We start from the raw sequence: 23,362 nt of genomic DNA on the forward strand, positions 1-23,362 counted from the left end.
GAAACAGTTTAGGCACAGTCTTGCACCCTGCTGCACGCCTAACTGGCTCAGAGTAGGCCAACTGATGCCATGGTCAGATTCAAGTAATTTAACCATAGGCCTATCATGTCCCACTCCCACACTGTCATGCATTTGATTGCATGTTGTGTCAATGTGATAAAATGCGGTGTTATGTCCCAATATCTTGACAGTTGTCACTTTTCATTGCTATATCATGCTCCATATCTGTTCATATGGGTTTCCCACTGCTGATAGAATACACCTGTATGGCCTACCGCTTTCAAATGTTCACGATAAAAAGTTACTGACCCAGAATGTGCGGATTGTAGGTGTGAATGCACCATGCCTCTTTCACTATATTGGCTACAGAGACAATAACCAATGCAACATATCTTTGGTGATGACCATGTTATTCGCACACAATCCATTGCAAAATCCCCTAACGCATCCAACCCCTGCTATATATATTATTATCGACCCCAAGTGTTCAATCTCCAATTGCCATTTTAGCCCAGCAGAGCCTGGAAGCGTGGGAACACTAGGGTCTGTTAGCAGTAAATTACCCTAGACACGGTGTGCATTTTCCCCCTTAGTGTCTTCGGTCATGCCTGGAGAGCCCCGTAGGAGCATCCCCTGCCCTGACTTTGGGTCCCTGCCCAGAGTCCCAGTTTGGGTTGCACATCACTCCCTTGGTGGGGGGGTGGGGGTACGCCTTTCATTGAAGTCACAGAGTGCAAACACGTGCCCCTCACCCCCTATTCAGGCCATCTGTCACCCCAGCAGGGTCCCATTGCCCCCTCCCCCTTCAATTCCCCTCATCACCAATACTTTAGTCAGTGGGTGTGTGCCGTACTAGTGCACACATTGCCCACGTCTTGATGTAGCCAGCTCTAGGCTTAGCTACTTGTGTGCTCAGCAGCTACTCTCAAGGCAGGCCGTTGTAGTAAGTCGTGTGTGTTGAACAGCACCATTGCGTAAAGGTAGTTGGAGAGAAGGAGGTTGGTTCGTTGTTTGCTGGCTATTTACTGGCTTAGTTTATATCTCGTCTGTCATTCTCTAGAGTTTTTAGTGAAGAGGCATAGCTCTGCTCATTCAGATTAACTCATTCAGAAATTAGTATCCCAAAGTAGAAATTTAATTACAAAAAACAAGCTAATTCGTATCCGTTTGAGGCTAATTGTTAAATCAACGATTAGAAATGACAATTCATGTTAAATGGGAGGGAATCTAAACATTTACATATTGTAATGTCATTTTTGGATGATATTCTATCGGTATTTGACTCCAAGTGTCAATTTGTAAAATAGAGAAATATATTTTGCTTCTGTAGGTAGCATTAGCTAGCGCTAGTCGGCTGTACCTGCGCCTATACGCCTGTATTTTTCATCCTATAGCTTGTCCTCAACCTTTTTAAATAGTGAGCCAACATGTTTTCAGCACACTTGCCTTATCACAACCTTGTTTTCTCATCCGGTCTATTGTCTCTCTGCAGCAAACATGCAGTACACTCAGTGTACAAAACATTAAGAACACCTTCCTGATGAGTTGCACCCCCTTTTGCCCTCAGCACAGCCTCAATTTGTCAGGGCATGGACTCTACAAGGTGTCAAAAGCGTTCCACAGGGATGCTCGCCCATGTTGGCTCCAATGCTTCCCACAGTTGTCAAGTTGGCTGGATGTCCTTTGTGTGGTGGACCATTCTTGATACACACAGGAAACTGTTGAGCTTGAGAAACCCAGCAACGTTGCAGTTCTTGACACTCAAACTGGTGTGCCTGGTACCTACAGGCACTTAACCCTTGTGTGGTGTTCATGTTTTTGTTATTCACCCAATATTATTGGGTTTTTAAAATAATACAGCCATAACAATTTACGTAAAAATACTTAATATTGACTGACTGCGGTTTTCTTCGGATAAAATGTGATTTTTGTAAAAAAATCTATTATAATCAAGACATGGGTGGAATAAATCATGTTTGTCTTGAACAAATATAAATGAAACAAGGTTTTCATCACTTGATGTTTATTGCTTTGAGCTCAACAAATTGTAAGGACAAATTTTACATACAGTATTTTATGGAAATTATAAATGAGCCTGATTGAACACAAATTAAGGCCAGTCTACACACCACATGAGAGACAGAGTTTTACTGTGTGTGTGTTGCAAATGTATTTCTTGCACTTGATGCATGTGTACTATCTTCCTGTCCTTCTTGGGTCCACACACATTGCAGAGCTTCTTCTTGTTGTTACTGGCTGCAATCTAGAATGATGGAAACGCTTAGTTCAGGAATTTTACTAACATCTCACTCACATATATAGTTACATCAGGCCAAGGTAGGAGAGTCAGACACACACCACTCACACTTCCGGTATTGTAGTTGTTGGTTCTGTGGGTCGGGCGGATGGTGCACCAGCATCCATGAATCCTACTCACAATGGCTGCAGAAGCTGGGTTCCTTGGGATATGTTTCCTCTGGATTTGAGGTCTTACCAATGCCATGACCAGCTCTTCAAGAAAGAGCTTTCTCCTCTGGAGCTTCCCTCTGTTCCAATCTGGGTTCAACGCCATCTAGATGACAAACGTGTTGTACGTTGAGATGTCCAAGATGTTGAAGGTAATCACAAGTGGCCAGCATAGGGTTCTTCTTTTGCAGCTGTAGCCAGTCACCAGCTTGTCTAAATTGTCCACCCCTCCTTTTGTGGCATTGTTATCATTATTATTTCTGGTTTTTGATATTCCTGGCCACAGATTCTCCCATCCCTTTGCAGCGTATTCATGAGTACCACATTTTTGCCTTTGGCACGTAGGACACTACGGACATGTCAGCCTTGAATGCGAACTTCGAGGAATTGATAGGCCTGTTACGTGTATTCAACAGCTGAGGTGGGAGCTCTGACTTGTTAAATTTTTGTACTGTTCCTACCATCGTCAGCTTCCTCTTGAGGAGCTCCTGTCCCAACTTGTGCAAAGTAAAAAAAGTTATCACGTGATGATGTGGCCACGGAATCCCTGTGTCATGTCCAGGTCGACCTCTAGTTATTATACACTGCTCAAAAAAATAAAGGGAACACTAAAATAACACATCCTAGATCTGAATGAATGAAATATTCTTATTAAATACTTTTTTCTTTACATAGTTGAATGTGCTGACAACAAAATCACACAAATTATCAATGGAAATCAAATTTATCAACCCATGGAGGTCTGGATTTGGAGTCACACTCAAAATTAAAGTGGAAAACCACACTACAGGCTGATCCAACTTTGATGTAATGTCCTTAAAACAAGTCAAAATGAGGCTCAGTAGTGTGTGTGTCCTCTACGTGCCTGTATGACCTCCCTACAATGCCTGGGCATGCTCCTGATGAGTTGGCGGATGGTCTCCTGAGGGATCTCCTCCCAGACCTGGACTAAAGCATCCGCCAACTCCTGGACAGTCTGTGGTGCAACGTGGCGTTGGTGGATGGAGCAAGACATGATGTCCCAGATGTGCTCAATTGGATTCAGGTCTGGAGAACGGGCGGGCCAGTCCATAGCATCAATGCCTTCCTCTTGCAGGAACTGCTGACACACTCCAGCCACATGAGGTCTAGCATTGTCTTGCATTAGGAGGAACCCAGGGACCTCATCTCGGTACCTAATGGCAGTCAGGCTACCTCTGGCGAGCACATGGAGGGCTGTGCGGCCCCCCCCAAAGAAATGCCACCCCACACCATGACTGACCCACCGCCAAACTGGTCATGCTGGAGGATGTTGCAGGCAGCAGAACGTTCTCCACGGCGTCTCCAGACTCTGTCACGTCTGTCACGTGCTCTGTGTGAACCTGCTTTCATCTGTGAAGAGCACAGGGCACCAGTGGCAAATTTGCCAATCTTGGTGTTCTCTGGCAAATGCCAAACGTCCTGCACGGTGTTGGGCTGTAAGCACAACCCCCACCTGTGGACGTCGGGCCCTCATACCACCCTCATGGAGTCTGTTTCTGACCGTTTGAGCAGACACATGCACAGTTGTGGCCTGCTGGAGGTCATTTTGCAGGGCTCTGGCAGTGCTCCTCCTGCTCAAAGGCGGAGGTAGCGGTCCTGCTGCTGGGTTGTTGCCCTCCTACGGCCTCCTCCACGTCTCCTGATGTACTGGCCTGTCTCCTGGTAGCGCCTCCATGCTCTGGACACTACGCTGACAGACACAGCAAACCTTCTTGCCACAGCTCGCATTGATGTGCCATCCTGGATGAGCTGCACTACCTGAGCCACTTGTGTGGGTTGTAGACTCCGTCTCATGCTACCACTAGAGTGAAAGCACCGCCAGCATTCAAAAGTGACCAAAACATCAGCCAGGAAGCATAGGAACTGAGAAGTGGTCTGTGGTCACCCCCTGCAGAACCACTCCTTTATTGGGGGTGTCTTGCTAATTGCCTATAATTTCCACCTGTAGTCTATTCCATTTGCACAACAGCATGTGAAATTTATTGTCAATCAGTGTTGCTGCCTAAGTGGACAGTTTGATTTCACAGAAGTGTGATTGACTTGGAGTTACATTGTGTTGTTTAGGTGTTCCCTTTATTTTTTGAAGCAGTGTATTATAATTTATGATTTGATAGAGCAGTCTGACTGAGCGGTGGTAGGCAGCAGCAGGCTCGTAAGCATTCATTCAAACAGCACTTTCCTCCATTTGCCAGCAGCTCTTCGCTGTGCTTCAAGCATTGCGCTGTTTATGACTTCAAGCCTATCAACTCCCGAGATTAGGCTGGCAATACTAAAGTACCTATTAGAGCATCCAATAGTGAAAGCTATATGAATTACAAATGGTATAGAGAGAAATAGTCCTATAATAACTACAACTTAAACCTTCTTACCTGGGAATATTGAAGACTTGTGTTAAAAGGAACAACCAGCTTTCATATGTTCTCATGTTCTGTGTTCCTAATAGGGATGCACCGAGGTTACATTTTTGGCCGATATCCAATATATTCCTTGCCAAAAAACCTGAATCCGATATTTAACATTTTAGCGGCCTTTTAAGCATTCTTGTACAGTTATATAGTTGAAACACACAAGTTATTTTGTTGGCATTTACCTATGTCCACGTGTAGCGCAGTATTTTTCGTGGCATCATTACGTCATCTACCTACATTTATATAGGTATGCACGTCAGCTTTGACATCAGTTTTGCACATCGGTGTTAAACTAGACATCGGGCTGATGCCGATGTTGGCATTGTTAGCTAATATCGTCCGATTCCGATATGTTCTCCAACTATATCGTGCATCCCTAGTTCCTAATGTTTTCTATAGTCAGTGATCAATATATTTGGAACATCAAATCGTATTAAAATCACCGTATCTAATTGCAAGACATAGAATCCTGAAAATCGCAATACATATCGTATCGGCACTTAAGTATTGTGATATCGTATCGTGAGGTTCCTGGCAAGTATTATGCCTCTACTTGCCCCAATATCTGTGCGTTAGAGATTTAGATGAGTATGACGTGTTTCCTTGCCTAGGAAGCTCAAACTGCCATTAGACAGCTCTGTCAAAATACGTTTGTTACTCACCAACATTTGAGTTTCAATGATCAACTGTCTTAATTTACTCCGTTACAGTCGGTAGCTATGTACTTCCAAAAAAAGGAAAAATCGGCACTTCCAATGTATCGAGCTGTTTTAGACTTTCCACCTGTAGGTGGCCGTAACGAAAGTGCCGAATCGGATTTTATTCAGTTGCTTGTACATTTGTATTTAGACTTTTTGGAAGTACATAGCGTAATGGGAGTCAATGAAGATGGTTGCTCATCCATATTTGGTGAGTAACAAACTTATTTTGACATAATGCTTGCAGAGCTGTCTAATGGGAGTTTGAATCTGAGACGTGTCATACTCATCGTCAAAATCTCTAACGCGCAGATACTGGGGCAGACTCTATGACTAGCGTGATATTCCATTCCACTGCTTTAATGAGAGGAGCCCTCCGTCAGTAAGTTCCCTGCTCTCCAAATGGCACGTTTAGGGCCCACCCGTCACACACACTCATGACTCACTTAGTAATGGAACCTCCGAGGAGGGGGACAACTGGGTTGTCACCCACCCACCCCCAGGAAAGCACTTATGACAGCGTCTTTTTGCGCCGGCTGAGCCTGGCCCATATTACAGCGTAATTGGCAGTTTTAAATGCCAGTCTGCAATCACTTCACACCTTTTAAGCAGTTTATATTTAAGCTTCACGGTTTCTTCTCATTATATACCAATCTGTCCCCATTAGCAGATATTGCAATTTTTGCGTCTCCCACTCACATCTGTCAGTTCTCAACTTGAAAAGAGAGAGGGTGGGATGAATGAAAGTGGACATGGATGGCGTGATGAGGCGTAAGAAACTATCGCTAAAGAAAATTTGAACAGTTCTTGCATCGCGTACTATCTGATAACGACAGTTGTCTTCCAGGGCTCCTAATAATATAATAATAATAATATATCCCATTTAGCAGACGCTTTTGTCCAAAGCGACTTACAAGTCGGCTGGGGCCACTACTTTTACATATGGGTGGCCCCAGCGGGAATCGAACCCACGACGCTTGGCGTTGCAAGTGCCATGCTCTACCGACTGAGCCACACAGGACCACACTGAACTCCTGACTGAACATTTATTTGCATTTTGCAACCCTTTAACGTGCCGCAAGTTACATTTTTAGTTGGTCACATTACACGCTCACCTCAGTCCAAACGTCCTATTTTTACAGGCTATTAAAACAATGATTTGGTGAAACAGTAACGTGCATTATCCTCACAATTCCTGTAGTAAAAGTATCTGCCGATTTTTAATTAGGGCCGATTTTAAAGTTTTCATAACAATCGAAAATCGGTAATTTTGGACGCAGATTTTGCCGGTTTTAAATGTGTTTTTTTTTAATCAAATGTTTGTTTTGTTTTTTACACCTTTATTTAACTAGGCAAGTCAGTTAAGAACACATTGTTATTTTCAATGACGGCCTAGGAACGGTGGGTTAACTACCTTGTTCAGATTTTTACCTCAGCTCAGGGATTCAATCTTGCAACCTCACAGTTAACTTCTCTGCGCTACGGATCCCTTTTACGGATCATTTTCCTAAACAACCGCTGAATTGCAGGGTGCAAAATATTACTAAAAATATTTATAATCATGCAATCACAAGTGAAATATGCCAAAACACAGCGTAGCTTGTTGTTAATCCACCTATCGTGTCAGATTTAGAAAATATGCTTTACAGCGAAAGAAAGCCAAGCTTTTGTGTATCAATCAATGCTAGAACAGCTAGCCCCAAATTAGCATGGTCACGAAAGTCAGAAAAGCAATAAAATTAATCGCTTACCTTTGATCATCTTCGGATATTTGCACTCACGAGACTCCGTTACACAAGAAATGTTATTTTTGTTCGATAAATAGTACTTTTATAAATAAAAAAACGCCATTTGGGTTGCACGTTATGTTCAGAAAACCAAAGCCTCGCTCCGTTCGATAAATTCCAAAAAGTATCCGTAATGGTCGTAGAAACATGTCAATTTTTTTTTATAATCAATCCTCAGGTTGTTTTTAACAAACATAATCGATAATATTTCAACCGGACCGTAACCTATTCAATAAGAGAGAAAAAGAAAATGGAGAGCTACCCTCTTGCGCGCAGGAACTAATCAGAGGACACCTGACTAGTTTTGAAAAATCTCGCAATTTTTTCAAAATAAAAGCCTGAAACTATGTCTAAAGCCTGGTCACAGCCTGAGGAAGCCATTGGAAAAGGAATCTGGTTGATACCCCTTTAAATGGAAGAAAGACGGGCCAGGAAACACAGATAAATAAAAAAAATCACTTCCGGGTTCGATTTTCTCCGGTTTTCGCCTGCAGAATCAGTTTTGTTATAAACACAGACAATATTTTGACAGTTTTGGAAACTTTGGAGTGTTTTCTATCCCAATCTGTAAATTATATGCATATTATACGACTGGGCCTGAGAAATAGTCCGTTTACCTTGGGAACATTATTTATAAAAATAAATAAAAAATCTGACCCCTCGCGTCAAGAGGTTAACTAGTCCAACGCTCTAACCACCTGCCTCACGAGGAGCCGGCCTGTTACGCAAATGCAGTAAGAAGCCAAGGTAAGTTGCTAGCTAGCATTAAACTTATCTTATAAAAACTCAAACAATCATAATCACTAGTTATAACTACATATGGTTGATGATATTACTAGTTTATCTAGCATGTCCTGCGTTGCATATAATCGATGCAGTGCGCATTCGCGAAAAAGGACTGTCGTTGCTCCAACGTGTACCTAAACATCAATGCCTTTCTTAAAATCAATACACAGAAGTATATATTTTTAAACCTGCGTATTTAGCTAAAAGAAATCCAGGTTAGCAGGCAATATTAACCAGGTGAAATTGTGTCACTTCTCTTGCGTTCATTGCACGCAGAGTCAGGGTATATGCAACAGTTTTGGTCGCCTGGCTCATTGCGAACTAATTTGCCAGAATTTTACGTAATTATGACATAACATTGAAGGTTGTGCAATGTAACAGGAATATTTAGACTGATGGATGCCACCCGTTAGATAAAATATGGAACGGTTCCATATTTCACTGAAAGAATAATTGTTTTGTTTTCGAGATGATCGTTTCTGGATTCGACCATATTAATGACCTACGGCTTGTATTTCTGTGTGTTATTATGTTATAATTAAGTCTGATTTGGTAGAGCAGTCTGACTGAGCGATGGTGGGCACCAGCAGGCTCGTAAGCATTCATTCAAACAGCACTTTTGTGCGTTTTGCCAGCAGCTCTGCTGTTTATGAATTCAAGCCTATCAACTCCCGAGATTAGGCTGGTGTAACCGATGTGAAATGGCTAGCTAGTTAGCGGGGTCCGCGCTAATAGCGTTTGAAACGTCACTCGCTCTGAGACTTGGAGTAGTTGTTCCCCTTACTCTGCAAGGGCTGCGGCTTTTGGATAGCGATGGGTAACGATGCTTCGAGGGTGGCTGTTGTCGGTGTTCCTGGTTCGAGCCCAGGTAGCGGCGAAGAGAGGGATGGAAGCTATACTGTTCCACTGGCAATACTAAAGTGCCTATAAGAACATCCAATAGTGAAAGGTATATGAAATACAAATGGTATAGAGAGAGAGTCCTATAATTCCTATAATAACTACAACCTAAAACTTCTTACCTGGGAATATTGAAGACTCATGTTAAAAGGAACCACCAGCTTTCATATGTTCTCATGTTCTGAGCAAGGAACTTAAACTTTAGCTTTCTTACATGGCACATATTGCACTTCTACATTCTTCTCCAAAACATTGTTTTTGCATTATTTAAAACCTGTTATGGCTGCAGGGGGCGTATTGAAAAACTGGAAAATATGTGCAAATTTTCAAACGGCCTCTTAATCAATTTTTGCTCTTACAATATGCATATTATTATTACTATTGGATAGAAAACAGTCTCTAGTTTCTAAAACCGTTTTAATTATTTCTCTTAAGTGGAACAGAACAATTTTTACAGCCCATTTCCTATCCGGAAGTGAGACTTCCAAAATCGATGTCGCTTTTCAAGCCCTTGTCTATAAAAGGGCATGTCACTTAGGACTGTAGAAACACGTCATACGCCTTCCTCTGGGTGTCATGCGGAAGTGAGAGAAGAAATCACTTGATTATCTCGGTCAGGGATTGTATACAACATCTTGGAGTGAGAAGTGCGCACTTAATTTTTTTTGGAAGGCGCGAAGTTGGATCTGGAGTAGCCTCCTGGAAAACCGTCGTTATAGGTGAATATGATCTCTGGCTTCGATTTTATTTGATACATGTCACAATATCATCCTAAAGTATGTTTTTTCAATATACTTTAATTATATTATTGAAATGTATTCTGGACTTTAGACGTGATGCGACGCAAGAATTTTTTCAAGATGGAGAGGTTAGCGTCGCACTGCCAGTGTGCTTGCTAATTCAAGAGGGAAATTGTTCGTTCTGGATCGAAATAAAGACATTTCTGAACAAAGGACCCCTTGGAGAACATTCTGATGGAATATCAACAAAGATAAGAACCCAATTTATGATGCTTTTTCATATATCTGTCGAACTGTGCTATGCTACCGTTTGACTAGAATCAATGCTACTGTGTGCTAGCTATTGTAGTAAGCTAATATAACGATATATTGTGTTTTCGCTGTAAAACACTTCAAAAATCGGAAATATTGGCTCTGTTCACAAGATCTTATTCTTTCATTAGCTATCCACCATATATTGTTCTGAAATGTTTTATGATGTGTAATTAGTAGTTGACGTTGGTGTCTGTATTTTCTCTGGCTACTCCCGTGCGATTTCTGACTAGCTGTGATGGTGGCTATGATGGTAGCAGTAATGTAAAACTGATTTATAGCTAAAATATGCACATTTTTCGAACAAAACATAGATTTATTGTGTAACATGTTATAGGACTGTCATCTGAGGGAGTTTTTTCTAGGTTATTTAGGTTGGTTCTAGGTTAGTTAGGTTAGCTTTGTGCATGCTACTTGCATGCTACCGTTGCTGTGAAAAATGTCTGTCTGTCTTTTGTATTTGGTGGTGAACTAACATAAATATATGTGGTGTTTTCGCTGTAAAACATTAAAAAAATCGGACATGTTGGCTGGATTGACAAGATGTTTATCTTTCAAATGCTGTATTGGACTTGTTAATGTGTGAAAGTTAAATATTTAAAAAAAATAGATTTTGAATTTCGCGCCGTGCACTTGAGCTGGATGTTGTCATAGGTGTACCGGCGTCGGGATGACGTCGGGCTGCAGCCATAACAGGTTAAACCAAATTGAACATGTTTCATTATTTATTTGAAATTGATTTTATTGATGTATTATATTAAGTTCAAATAAGTGTTCATTCAGTATTGTTGTAATTGTCATTATTACAAATACATTTTAAAAATCGTCAGATTAATCGGTATCGGCTTTTTTGGTCCTCCAATAATCGGTATTGGCGTTGAAAAATCATAATCGGTCGACCTCTAGTGCCAAGTAAGACAACTGAGATGGTAGCCTATCAACAACTAAGCTATTTCATCTAACATAGCCAAGAAATGTATGATTGATTTTTCAATGTGCAACCTGTCAAAATATGATCCAGAATTATCAGATTTATTTTTGACTCTTCAGAGAGTTTGCCAACATCTTTGTGCATATTGGCCTATATAGGATATATTATTCAACACCTGAAGAAGTGTGAATTTAAAACACAATGTCCTACAAAAACCTTCCAGTGCTAGGCCTAGGCTTCTTGATGTCGGTCTATTTACCGCAAATGGCGCACTACAGCCTACTCCGGTTGAGAAGTGGTGCCACAAACTGGATATTAAGAGGTGAGACATGCATGATATACTCACAGAAAGCTGTGACTAGAACAACAGTAGTTGCTTTAAAAACTTTTTCCTGCAATAGTATTTTGAGTAATGGTCATTTGCTTGTGCTTCTCAGAATGCATCTCTCCCTCTGTGTCAGTGGGGGGAGGGAGTGAGAGTCAGCAGCCAACAGCAAAACGAAACAGGCAGATATTTCATAGCAGGAATCAACACAATGCGTATATTACTGTTGTTCTTAAACCATTGGTCAATCTACAGGAACGTTGTGTAGCAAAATCACCGGAAAATACCGACTTAAGCATTTTGCTTCAGTAAGAGGATGGCAATGTCAGTGTCAGTAATTTTCGGTTTATTGTCTCAGCTCTAATAGAAAATACCCCAAATTCTCACCCCAAGCAAATATGCCTTGTTCATCCATCAAGTTGAAGTCCCCTCTGAATACCTGAGAAGCACTTTTCATTTGGGTGAATGGTTTTGGAGAAGGAAGGGTGGTTCCTGAATAGCCTAGTTTTGCTAGTCTCCAAGTTTTGACATCTGGTTTAGTTGGGTCATTGGCCCCGTTGTGTTGAAATGGACACTCTTCTTGCTCTATTTCGTGCTCTTGCAATCTACTCCAGCCAGGAAATATAAAGTCAGCACAGATCCCATCGCCAGCTCCCTGCTGCTCAAAGGATGGCAGAGGTGTGTACATGCGTGTGTGTATCTGAGGGGACAGAAAGTAGTCTGTGTGTGTGTTTAAGAGGGAGGAGAAGGAGTGTGTGTGTGTGTGCTCGGCTCACAACGGCTGTGAAAATAAGCCATGCTTGACTTGGTGATTGACTGACCGGGACATTGTGTGTGTGAAGGCGCCTGGCTCTGACAGAAAACTGTGCCACTCACTGCTGGCCTCAGCCACTAAGCGAGTGAAGAACCTAGAGGGAGAAGTAGTGGTGAGAGCAAGTGACTAAGAGCAGAGAACCTTAAGAGCTGAAAGAGAGGGAGAAGTGCTGGTGAGAGCAAGTGAAAGAAGGAAGAGCTGGAGGGAGAGAACTAGAGGGAAAGACAGTGATTAGAAAAGGAGGGAGTGATATTGAGGAAGTGGGAGAGCCAGGGCTACAGTTGAATTCGGATATTTACATACACTTAGGTTGGAGTCATTAAATCTAGTTTTTCAACCACTCCACAAATGTCTTGTTAACAAAATATAGTTTTGACAAGTTGGTTTGGACATCTACTTTGTGCATGACACAAGTAATCTTTCCAACAATTGTTTAGACAGATTATTTCACTTAGAATTGACTGTATCATAATTCCAGTGGGTCAGAAGTTTACATACACTAAGGCCTACCTTAAAACTCAGTGCTTCTTTGCTTAACATCATGGGAAAATCAAAATAAATCAGCCAAGACCTCAGTAAAAGATTGTAGCCCTCCAAGTCTGGTTCATCCTCGGGAGCAATTTCCAAATGCCTGAAGGTACCACGTTCATCTGTACAAACAATAGTACGCAAGTATAAACACCATGGGACCATGCAGCCGTCATACCGCTCAGGAAGGAGACGCGTTCTGTCTCTTAGAGATGAACGTACTTTGGTGCGAAAAAGGCAAATCAATTCCAGAACAACAGCAAAGGACCATGTGAAGATGCTGGAGGAAACAGGTACAAAAGTATTTATATCCACAGTAAAACAAGTCCTACAGTGGGGAGAACAAGTATTTGATACACTGCTGATTTTGCAGGTTTTCCTACTTACAAAGCATGTAGAGGTCTGTAATTTTTATCATAGGTACACTTCAACTGTGAGAGACGGAATCTAAAACAAAAATCCAGAAAATCACATTGTATGATTTTTAAGTAATTAATTTGCATATTATTGCATGACATAAGTATTTGATACATCAGAAAAGCAGAACTTAATATTTGGTACAGAAACCTTTGTTTGCAAATACAGAGATCATACGTTTCCTGTAGTTCTTGACCAGGTTTGCACACACTGCAGCAGGGGTTAAGGCCCACACCTCCATACAGACGTTCTCCAGATCCTTCAGGTTTCGGGGCTGTCGCTGGGCAATACGGACTTTCAGCTCCCTCCAAAGATTTTCTATTGAGTTCAGGTCTGGAGACTGGCTAGGCCACTCCAGGACCTTGAGATGCTTCTTACGGAGCCACTCCTTAGTTGCCCTGGCTGTGTGTTTCGGGTTGTTGTCATGCTGGAAGACCCAGCCACGACCCATCTTCAATGCTCTTACTGAGGGAAGGAGGTTGTTGGCCAAGATCTCGCGATACATGGCCCCATCCATCCTCCCCTCAATACGGTGCAGTCGTCCTGTCCCCTTTGCATAAAAGCATCCCCAAAGAATGATGTTTCCACCTCCATGCTTCACGGCTGGGATGGTGTTCTTGGGGTTGTACTCATCCTTCTTCTTCCTCCAAACACGGCGAGTGGAGTTTAGACCAAAAAGCTCTATTTTTGTCTCATCAGACCACATGACCTTCTCCCATTCCTCCTCTGGATCATCCAGATGGTCATTGGCAAACTTCAGACGGGCCTGGACTTGCGCTGGCTTGAGCAGGGGGACCTTGTGTGCGCTGCAGGATTTTAATCCATGACGGCGTAGTGTGTTACTAATGGTTTTCTTTGAGACTGTGGTCCCAGCTCTCTTCAGGTCATTGACCAGGTCCTGCCGTGTAGTTCTGGGCTGATCCCTCACCTTCCTCATGATCATTGATGCCCCACGAGGTGAGATCTTGCATGGAGCCCCAGACCGAGGGTGATTGACCGTCATCTTGAACTTCTTCCATTTTCTAATAATTGCACCAACAGTTGTTGCCTTCTCACCAAGCTGCTTGCCTATTGTCCTGTAGCCCATCCCAGCCTTGTAGAGGTCTACAATTTAACACTGATGTCCTTACACAGCTCTCTGGTCTTGGCCATTGTGGAGAGGTTGGAGTCTGCTTGATTGAGTGTGTGGACAGGTGTCTTTTAAACAGGTAACGAGTTCAAACAAGTGCAGTTAATACAGGTAATGAGTGGAGAACAGGAGGGCTTCTTAAAGAAAAACTAACAGGTCTGTGAGAGCCGGAATTCTTACTGGTTGGTAGATGATCAAATACTTATGTCATGCAATAAAATGGAAATTAATTACTTAAAAATCATACAATGTGATTTTCTGGATTTTTGTTTTAGATTCCGTCTCTCACAGTTGAAGTGTACCTATGATAAAAATTACAGACCTCTACATGCTTTGTAAGTAGGAAAACCTGCAAAATCGGCAGTGTATCAAATACTTGTTCTCCCCACTGTATATCGACATAACCTGAAAGGCTGCTCAGCAAGGAAGAAGCCGCTTCTCCAAAACCACCATTAGCTAGCTGGCAAGCATTTATGATGCCAGCGAGACACGTTCGTCACGCTCTAGGAACGTATTCCCTCCAAAGTTATAATGACAAGGTACCTCTCGGCCCCAAAACACAAGTTTTCTGCAGACTTGTTGGAGGAGTGCCGATGACGTCGCCCACTGTATGCGCTTTCGGTAGCCTGATTTGCATCGACTGAGAAATCTGCACACTGTGCATCCCTGACCACCTCCTGAATTGGTCAGCTAGATCAGACCACAAAGCAACTTTTGTGCGTCTAGACCCGTCTTTTCAATGCGATCTACGTATTCTGATAGAAGTCACATAAGTGTGAAGTGTAGATATGACCAAAGTCACAGAATTGTACTTGATCCAGACAGATAAACTCAGCTACTGCTCTGTTCAATATTTGGGCTTCTTTTGAGTTGAGTTAACAATGCAGATTTCTGAAAGCTAGAGGCTACGCCAAGGCTACGCCAAGACGGGGTAAATTCCTAGAAATCAGAAGATAAGAGAAGGCGCTCTGAAGGGTTTTCTAAGAAACCTGACCAGCAACACTCTTCAGGAAACTCTAGCACTGGTGCAGGATAAACAGTGGTTTCTTCAGAAAGTGTGGTTTTGCTTTAAATTGTCAGGGTATTCTGTTATTTTTACATGAAAGGGTAATTTCATCAAAGACGGCAATACATTTTTTTTTTTTTTTTTGATCTGCACAGGCATGGTCGCAATTGGTCGGAGCTTCTGCCGTAACATTCCAAGCAATCTAAACCATTCGGCTTTGAGACTGGGTAAAATCCATAACTGCATTTTATTAACCCTTAAGTCAATTTCCACAGCCCTGCAGAAATCTAATTAGCAAGTTCTGTTTGGGTTCATTTGTTGTATCCACTGAGTCTCATCCCCTGTCATGTCTTCAATTGTCTCCCTCCACCACAATTCCCAGTCACACTTCCTAACGATGTTTCCCAAATACTCTTCCCCCTTCTCCCTTCCCTATGGGGAACCAACATTGAGTGATGCAGTGATTATGTATTTTCACTGGCTGTTTAACTGTCAAAACACGCTTCCTGACAGTGTTACCCAAATACGCTTGCCCCCTCGAGTGATGCTGTATTTTCACTGCCTGTCTAGCTGTTAACTGTGTTTGTCAACACCGTCCTCATTTATCACTCTTCTTAAATATCATCCTCATCCCTCCCGTCCTCCTACTTTTTTGCTTCTTCACTGTGGTGTGGATCAGCAGTAGACTCACCAAGCAGCGCTAGCTAGTTAGCACATTAGCTCATTAGCACGTTGCGATGGAATCAAGTGTGTGGTGAATGGACTGGGGCTGGGAGATGGAATTGGGAGCGATAGCAGACCTGCCAACTTGCACGCGTTTTGCGTACCATGCTTGCACGCAATTTGAGGTCAAAGTACACTGGTATGAAAAATACACAGAAATAGACTAGATGGCACATTGTGGTTTTTGACTCAAGTGTCTGAAGTTGGAGCTGAGCCAATCAGAGGACTTGGGCGAGGACAAAACTCTTTAGCTCTCTGCTCCGTCCCGCCCCCCGTAGTTGTAGTACTATCAAAGATGGTGGATAAATGATAATAGTACATTCAGGCCATCTACTATTAGTGATGCACCGATATGACATTTTTGGCCGATATCGATATCCAATATTTTCCTTGCCAAAAACAACCGATACCGATATTTAGAATTTGTGGCCTTTTTAAGCATTCTAGTACAGTTAAATAGTTAACACACACACATGGACGCAGCGGTCTAAGGCACTGTGTCTCCGTGCAAGAGGCGTCACTACAGTCCCTGGTTCGAATCCAGGCTGTATCACATCCGGCCGTGATTGGGAGTCACATAGGGCGGCGCACAATTGGCCCAGCATGTCATAAAAAAATAAGCTAGCTAGTTCATGGATGCAAACAATGTTTTTCCCCAAAAACATAGCAAAACGACATCTGTTTCTGTAGCTATAGTTAGCTAGCTAACTATATAGCTAGGTGTCATCTAAAATAACCATAATTTATAAAACAGTTCTTATTTGCTTAATGGTGGTCGGACCCATCTATGTGAAGCTAGCCACAATAAGGATTAGCCACAACAGTGTACTTTGCGGTTAGCCTTCAAAATACAAGTATGTCATTGAATACAAATAGTAGAATTATGCCATAATAGAATAGATCATGCTAAACGAGGTTGGAATGTTATATTAAATCAACAATTAGACAATATGTTAATTTGACAAATCTGTTAATCACACTGGATTTATTATACTTCAGTATTACATTGGGGGAATACTTATTTCACTGTACAGCCTTACCTATGGTTTGTGGATCAATGAAATTGGGCTATCCGTCTACTCAGTGACACCCAGAGAACATTAGCGTTGTAGCTCTTATTGCGGGACTCTGAAACAACTGAATTTAGCCACATTTATTGTCAGCCTATGTGTATTGAACACTATTCCCGAGGAAAAACAATACTGCATGGATGTTTTGGAGTCTGATAACTCTGAGGAGGACGTTGGGAAAAAATATATTGGGTATTGAGTAGACTAATACCCCGTTTCATTGATCCCCAATACTTAGTTGATCCCCAATACTTAGTTAATCCTTTGGTGTACAGTGCAATATGAATGTCAATACACACAATAGGCTGACTGGAGAGGTGATTTCACACAGTCACAGTCCCACGATAAGAGCTATAACGCTAATATTTGCTTAAACTCTTCACAGTTGTTCTGTGGGTGTCACCGAGTAGACTGATACCCCATTTCATTGCTTCACATTGCAACCTTGTTGAACATGATCTAGTCTTAATATGGCATGATTCCACCAATTGTAACCTTCTGCATCACTTTCAAAGAGATACTTTTATTTTGAAGGCAAACTGCAAATTCCACTATTGTGCCTAGCTTCACAACACATAACCCGGTCCGGTCGAGCGTTGCTAGCTGGCTGCTTATAACGTTAGCTTTTGGCAACAGGGTTAAGTAGCTGGCTAGCTATTTATTTTTATGAACTGAAGTTCAATTTTAACAGGCGAACAACAAGTGGCTACCTAGCTAATACTTACTCACAAGGATTCATTGCTAAGAATAATGAAAATGACTGCAGTTTCCACTGGTCAATGTTGGTTGTCAATGTTGGCTGGTTGTATTGGTGCTAGCTAGGTACCAAGCTAAAGCTAGTTCGCTACCCCAGAAGTTGCGGTCAAACAAGTAATGCTTTACCAATGCAGTATTGTAAACACATCATTCATGGCCAGTGTTTGCAGACTTTTTGGTACAGCTTTGACACTGCTACTGATACTAGTGGTGGTGCTTGGCTTGCACTTGCAAATTCAGAACACACAACATTCTATCATAGAACTGTGTTATTTGAAGTGTCAAATAGTGTTATTTGACTATCTTTTGACACGCAAAGAACCAAACGGTGTTCCATAGTAGTATTTATGTATGTTGTCCAGCATGACAATGCCACCAGCCATACTGCTCGCTCTGCGTGATTTCCTGCAAGAAAGCCATGGCCAGCGGAGAGCCCGGATCTCAATCCCATTGAGCACGTCTGGGACCTGTCGGTTGGGAGGGTGAGGGCTAGGGCCATTCCCCCCAGAAATGTCTGGGAACTTGCAGGTGCTTTGGGGGAAGAGTGGGGTAACATCTCACAGCAAGAACTGGCAAATCTGGTGCAGTCCATGAGGAGGAGATGCACTGCAGTACTTAATTCAGCTGGTGGCCACGCCAGACACTGACACTGACCCCCCCCTTTGTTCAGGGACACATTATTCAATTTTTGTTAGTCACATGTCTGTGGAACTTGTTCAGTTTGTCTCAGTTGTTGAATCTTGTTATGTTCATGCAAATATGTACACGTTAAGTTTGCTGAAATAAACGCAGTTGACCGTGAGAGGACGTTTCTTATTTTGCTGAGTTTAGGTATGCACGCCAGCTTTGACATCGGTTTTCCACACTGGTGTTAACTTCTCTAGGGTAGGGGGCAGCATTTGGAATTTTGGATGAAAAGCATGCCCAAATTAAACTGCCTGCTACTCGGGCCCAGAAGATATGATATGCATATAACTGGTAGATTTGGATAGAAAACACTCTAAAGTTTCCAAAACTGTTAAAATAGTGTCTGAGTATAACAGAACTGATTTGGCAGGTGAAAACCTGAGAAAAATCCATTCAGGAAGTCGTTTTTGTCTGCATGTTGTGACTGCGTTTGAGCCTGTGGATTACTGAAGAAAACGCGCTAACAAAACTGAGGTTTTTGGATATAAAGAAAGACTTTATTGAACAAAAGGAACATTTTATTGAGTAAATGAATGTCTTCTGAGGGCAACCATATGAAGATCATCAAAGGTAAGTGATTAATTTTATCTCTATTTCTGACTTGTTTAACTCTTCTACTTGGCTGGTTACTGTTTGTAATGATTTGTCTGCTGGGCCATGTTCTCAAATAATCGTAAGGTATGCTTTCGCCGTAAAGCATTTTTCAAATCTGACACCGTGGTTGGATTCACAAGAAGTTAATCTTTAAACCTATGTAAAATATGTTTTGTTTTCAGAATTTTTTATAATGAGTATTTCTGTATTTGAATTTGGCGCTCTGCAATCTCACTGGATGTTGGCCAGGTGGGACGCTAGCGTTCCACATACCCTAGAGAGGTTAAACTAGACATTGGGCCGATACCGATGTTGGCATTTTTAGCTAATATCGCCCGATTCCGATATGTTCACCGATATATCATGCATCCCTATTTACCATTGTGAAAACATTGTCAGTTCCTGTCTACTTAAGGGGATGGCTCTCACATAGACATCAATGCGATAGCAGCTGGGTCTGGTCTGCTCAGTTCTTTGACTTCAATTGAACCAGGAAAAACCAGGGCAGGGTTTTCTATCTTCCTCCCGAGCTGGATGGCAGCTCTCCACTTCATCCGTTGATACCACTGGTGTGTGAGGGGGGGGAAAGGGTCGGGAAAATGAAGAACGAACTGTTTGCTATTTTCCCCAAAATTGTTTGTCAAGCACAACCACTATTTCGTTGTTAGCTACAGCGTTGTTTAGTCAACTAGGCAAGAACACTTTCTTTCCCGGACATGCTGTGATCTCAACGGTTGTAGGCACGAGTGCATGTTCGAGAAAGAAAACGTGTGGTGTTGCGGTAGTTCAGTTTTTCGCCGCTGCGTGGATGGAAACAGACATGGCAGAGAGCTGTTTCCGCAAATACCGGTCCGTCCTTCACAGAAAGTTATGGTATACTGTTAAAGACTAGTAGGCCTATGTTAATTAATAAGTTGTTGATATGTTCTCTTGATGTAGCTTTATGTCAACCATAGTGGTGTGATACTAGATGTCATAACAGTCAGTTCACCAATAAGGCATGTTGAATGAACGGTAGACTAGGTCAGGGATGTAGATGTGAAACTAGCTCATATAGTGCTAGTTCAGTTGTTTCATATTCCAAATAGCATACAGTAAGCTACTACAATTGCTTCCGGTGATTTAATTATTTAGAATTTTCTCCCCAAACAGAATGAAGCCAGTTTACTTTTTCACTAGACTATGCACATAAAAGCACCTACATTAATTATTAATTAGAATAATCATTACCCCTAAATTGAACCTAGAAAAATGTGTCATTAAGACCACCTCATTTTAATTTGGGTCAAAGACAGTACTTCTGTGTTTGATACATTGTTTGATATAATTTAATATATAATTCAGGAAATGGCAGATAACAAAAATGCTCCAACTTCCTAAGGGGAAGTTGACTGACATGCACCCGGACCTATCCCCTACCCAACCTTAGGCCTACATCAACACCACCTTGTCAGAAAATCCTGGTGAGAGCCCTGACAGTGCATTTAAATGTATTTCTAGTTAGCTCCTGAAGAGCAGCCAATTACCAAGTACCCATAAGTCTATAGCCTACCATTCCTTCTGAAGCAATCTTCTACCACATTATTAGACAAAAAAAGTGCTTTTGTCTATGATTTGAGCAGTGTGGTGTCGCTGTGCCCGGGGGTGCCGATACTGCGCTGAAGTGGTTCTCATAAAAATGATTCACGGTTGGCAGGTCTGCGATAGGCTGGCTGATACTGTACTTCAATATCAGCCAGGAATATTTGCCCATGAATTTTCATGATTGTTATCATTCCATATTATTAACCTGTTTTTCTCTCTCCCTCTCTCATCCTCTTCTACAGTGGATCTAGGCTCCTTATCATGGGACGACCTGGAGAACGACCTGCCAGACGAGCTGATCCCCAACGGAGGCTCTGGCTTGGGGGGTATGACGGGGGGCGCCATGCCCTCCAATGGGGGTAACGCCAACCCTGGGGGTCCTGGACCTCTGGGCTCCAAGGTCCCGGACGCAGTGGCCAAGCACAAGCAGCTGTCAGAACTCCTCCGGGTGGGTAGTGCCTCTGGTCTCACCGGGGGTGCTGGAGGAGGGACTCAGCCCGGTGGCATTGGGGGTCAGTTGGGTGCAGCACACGGGAAGAGCTCCTTGGGTCAAGGGTCGCCGAAAGCGGGGACCGGACAGAACTTCAACCAGTCTCTAGGGGGCCACGCCGGGATGTTAGCCCAGGGTGGGCAGCACCAGCCGGGCCAGGTGATAAACGGAGGCCTGGGGCTGGGTCCTGGAGGTGGACGAGGCCGGGGGCAGTACCAGGCCATGCAGGGAGCACCAGAAGGAGGAGCGGGCAGCTCGCTGGCAGAGACCCTCACACAGCAGGGCGGGCCGCAGGTGGGCGCTGCCACCCTGAACGTTGCCACCGCAGCCCAGCAGGCGGGCAACATGAACAAGGTGAGTGACAGGGATGAGAGACTCAGACACACACACACACAAACTACACTCTTAGTCATAGAGAGGCATGTATGAAATGTGTGTCTGCGACAGAAAGACAGGTCTTGAATGTGCCAAATCAGAGAGCAGCGATATCTCTTTATAGCTCTGCTGTGTGTGTGTGTTGAATCATCATTTGTACAGGATCATCCAGGAATTCTCAGCTTTGGTGCTAGTTACTGTGGCACTGTGTAGAGCAGATCCATCCTGATTGGGTGATAGCTCTCTGATACTGCTGGGAACTAAATCGGAAACAAATAAATGCCCTCCGCAGAACTCTTAATGCCCAGACGGCATCCCTAGCCGCGTCCTCAGAGCATGTGCGGACCAGCTGGCTGGTGTGTTTACGGACATGTTCAATCTCTCCCTACCCCAGTGTGCTGTCCCCATATGCTTCAAGATGGCCACCATTGTTTCTGTACCCAAGAAGACAATAGTCATTTAGTTCAGTTACCATCGCCCCATAGCACTCACTTCTGTCATCATGAAGTGCTTTGAGAGACTAGTCAAGGATCATATCACCTCCACCTTACCTGTCACCCTAGACCCACTTAAATTTGCCTACCGCCCCAATAAGTCCACAGACGATGCAATCGCCATCTCACTGCACACTGCCCTATTCCATCTGGACAAGAGGAATACTTATGTAAGAATGCTGTTCATTGACTACAGCTCAGCATTCAACACCATAGTACCTTCCAAGCTCATAATTTAAGCTTGAGGCCCTGGATCTCAACGCCGCCCTGTGAAATTGGGGCCTGGACTTCCTGACGGGCTGCACCCAGGTGGTGAAGGTAGGAAACATCTCCACTTCGCTGATACTCAACACTGGGGCCCCACAAGGTTGCATACTCAGCCCCCTCCTGTACTCCCTGTTCACCCATGACATGCATGGCCATGCACGCCTCCAACTCATTCAAGTTTGCAGACGACACAACAGTAGTAGGCTTGGTTACCAACCACAACGAGACAGCCTGAGGGAGGAGGTGAGGGCACTCGGGAGTGTGGTGTCAGGATAACAACTTCTCACTCAACGTCAAAAAAACAAAGGCTGTGATCGTGGACTTCAGGAAACAGCAGAGGGCGCACCTCTCTATCCACATCGATGGGACAGCAGTGGAGAAGGTGGAAAGTTTGAAGTTCCTTGGCGTACACATCACGGACAAACTGAAATGGTCCACCCACACAGTGTGGTGAAGGCGCAACAGCGCCTCTTCAACCTCAGGAGGCCGAAGAAATTTTGTTTGTCACCTAAAACCCTCACAAACTTTTACAGATGCACAATTGAGAGCATCCTGTCGGGCTATATCACCGCCTAATATGGCAACTGTACCACCCACAACCGCAGGGCTCTCCAGAGGGTGGTGCGGTCTGCACAACGCATCACTGTAGGCAAACTACCTGCCCTCCAGGGCACCTACAGCACCCCATGTCACATGAAGCACAAAAAGATCATCAAGGACATCAACCACCCGAGCCACTGCCTGTTCCCCCCGCTACCATCCAGAAGGCAAGGTCAGTACAGGTGCATCAAGGCTGGGACCGAGAAGCTGTTTTTCAGTATCTATCTCAAGGCCATCAGACTGTTAAACAGCCCATCACTAACAGAGACGCTGCTGCCTACATACAGACTTTAATAAATGGATCACTAGTCACTTTAATAGAGTTTACAAATCTTTCATTACTCATCTCATATGTAAATACTGTATTTTATGCCATCTATTGCATCTTGCCTATGCCGCTCGGTCATTGCTCATCCATATTTATATGTACACTACCATTCAAAAGTTTGGGGTC

The 23,362-nt window shown here is 43.2% G+C and overlaps 1 protein-coding gene across 5 annotated transcripts in view; it reads left to right on the forward strand.

Moving 5' to 3' along the window:
* The window catches only part of LOC139567772 (CREB-binding protein-like), a 70,228-nt gene that overhangs the window by 6,450 nt on the left and 40,416 nt on the right, over positions 1-23,362 (forward strand). For all 5 annotated transcript variants that reach the window (XM_071389260.1, XM_071389257.1, XM_071389258.1 and 2 more), the window contains exon 2: positions 20,925-21,526. In XM_071389260.1, coding sequence (XP_071245361.1) covers positions 20,925-21,526 — 602 coding nt within the window. The remainder of the gene's footprint in view (positions 1-20,924; positions 21,527-23,362) is intronic.

The sequence above is a fragment of the Salvelinus alpinus genome, chromosome 2, assembly GCF_045679555.1.
Source record: "Salvelinus alpinus chromosome 2, SLU_Salpinus.1, whole genome shotgun sequence".
Classification (NCBI taxonomy): Eukaryota; Metazoa; Chordata; class Actinopteri; order Salmoniformes; family Salmonidae; genus Salvelinus; species Salvelinus alpinus.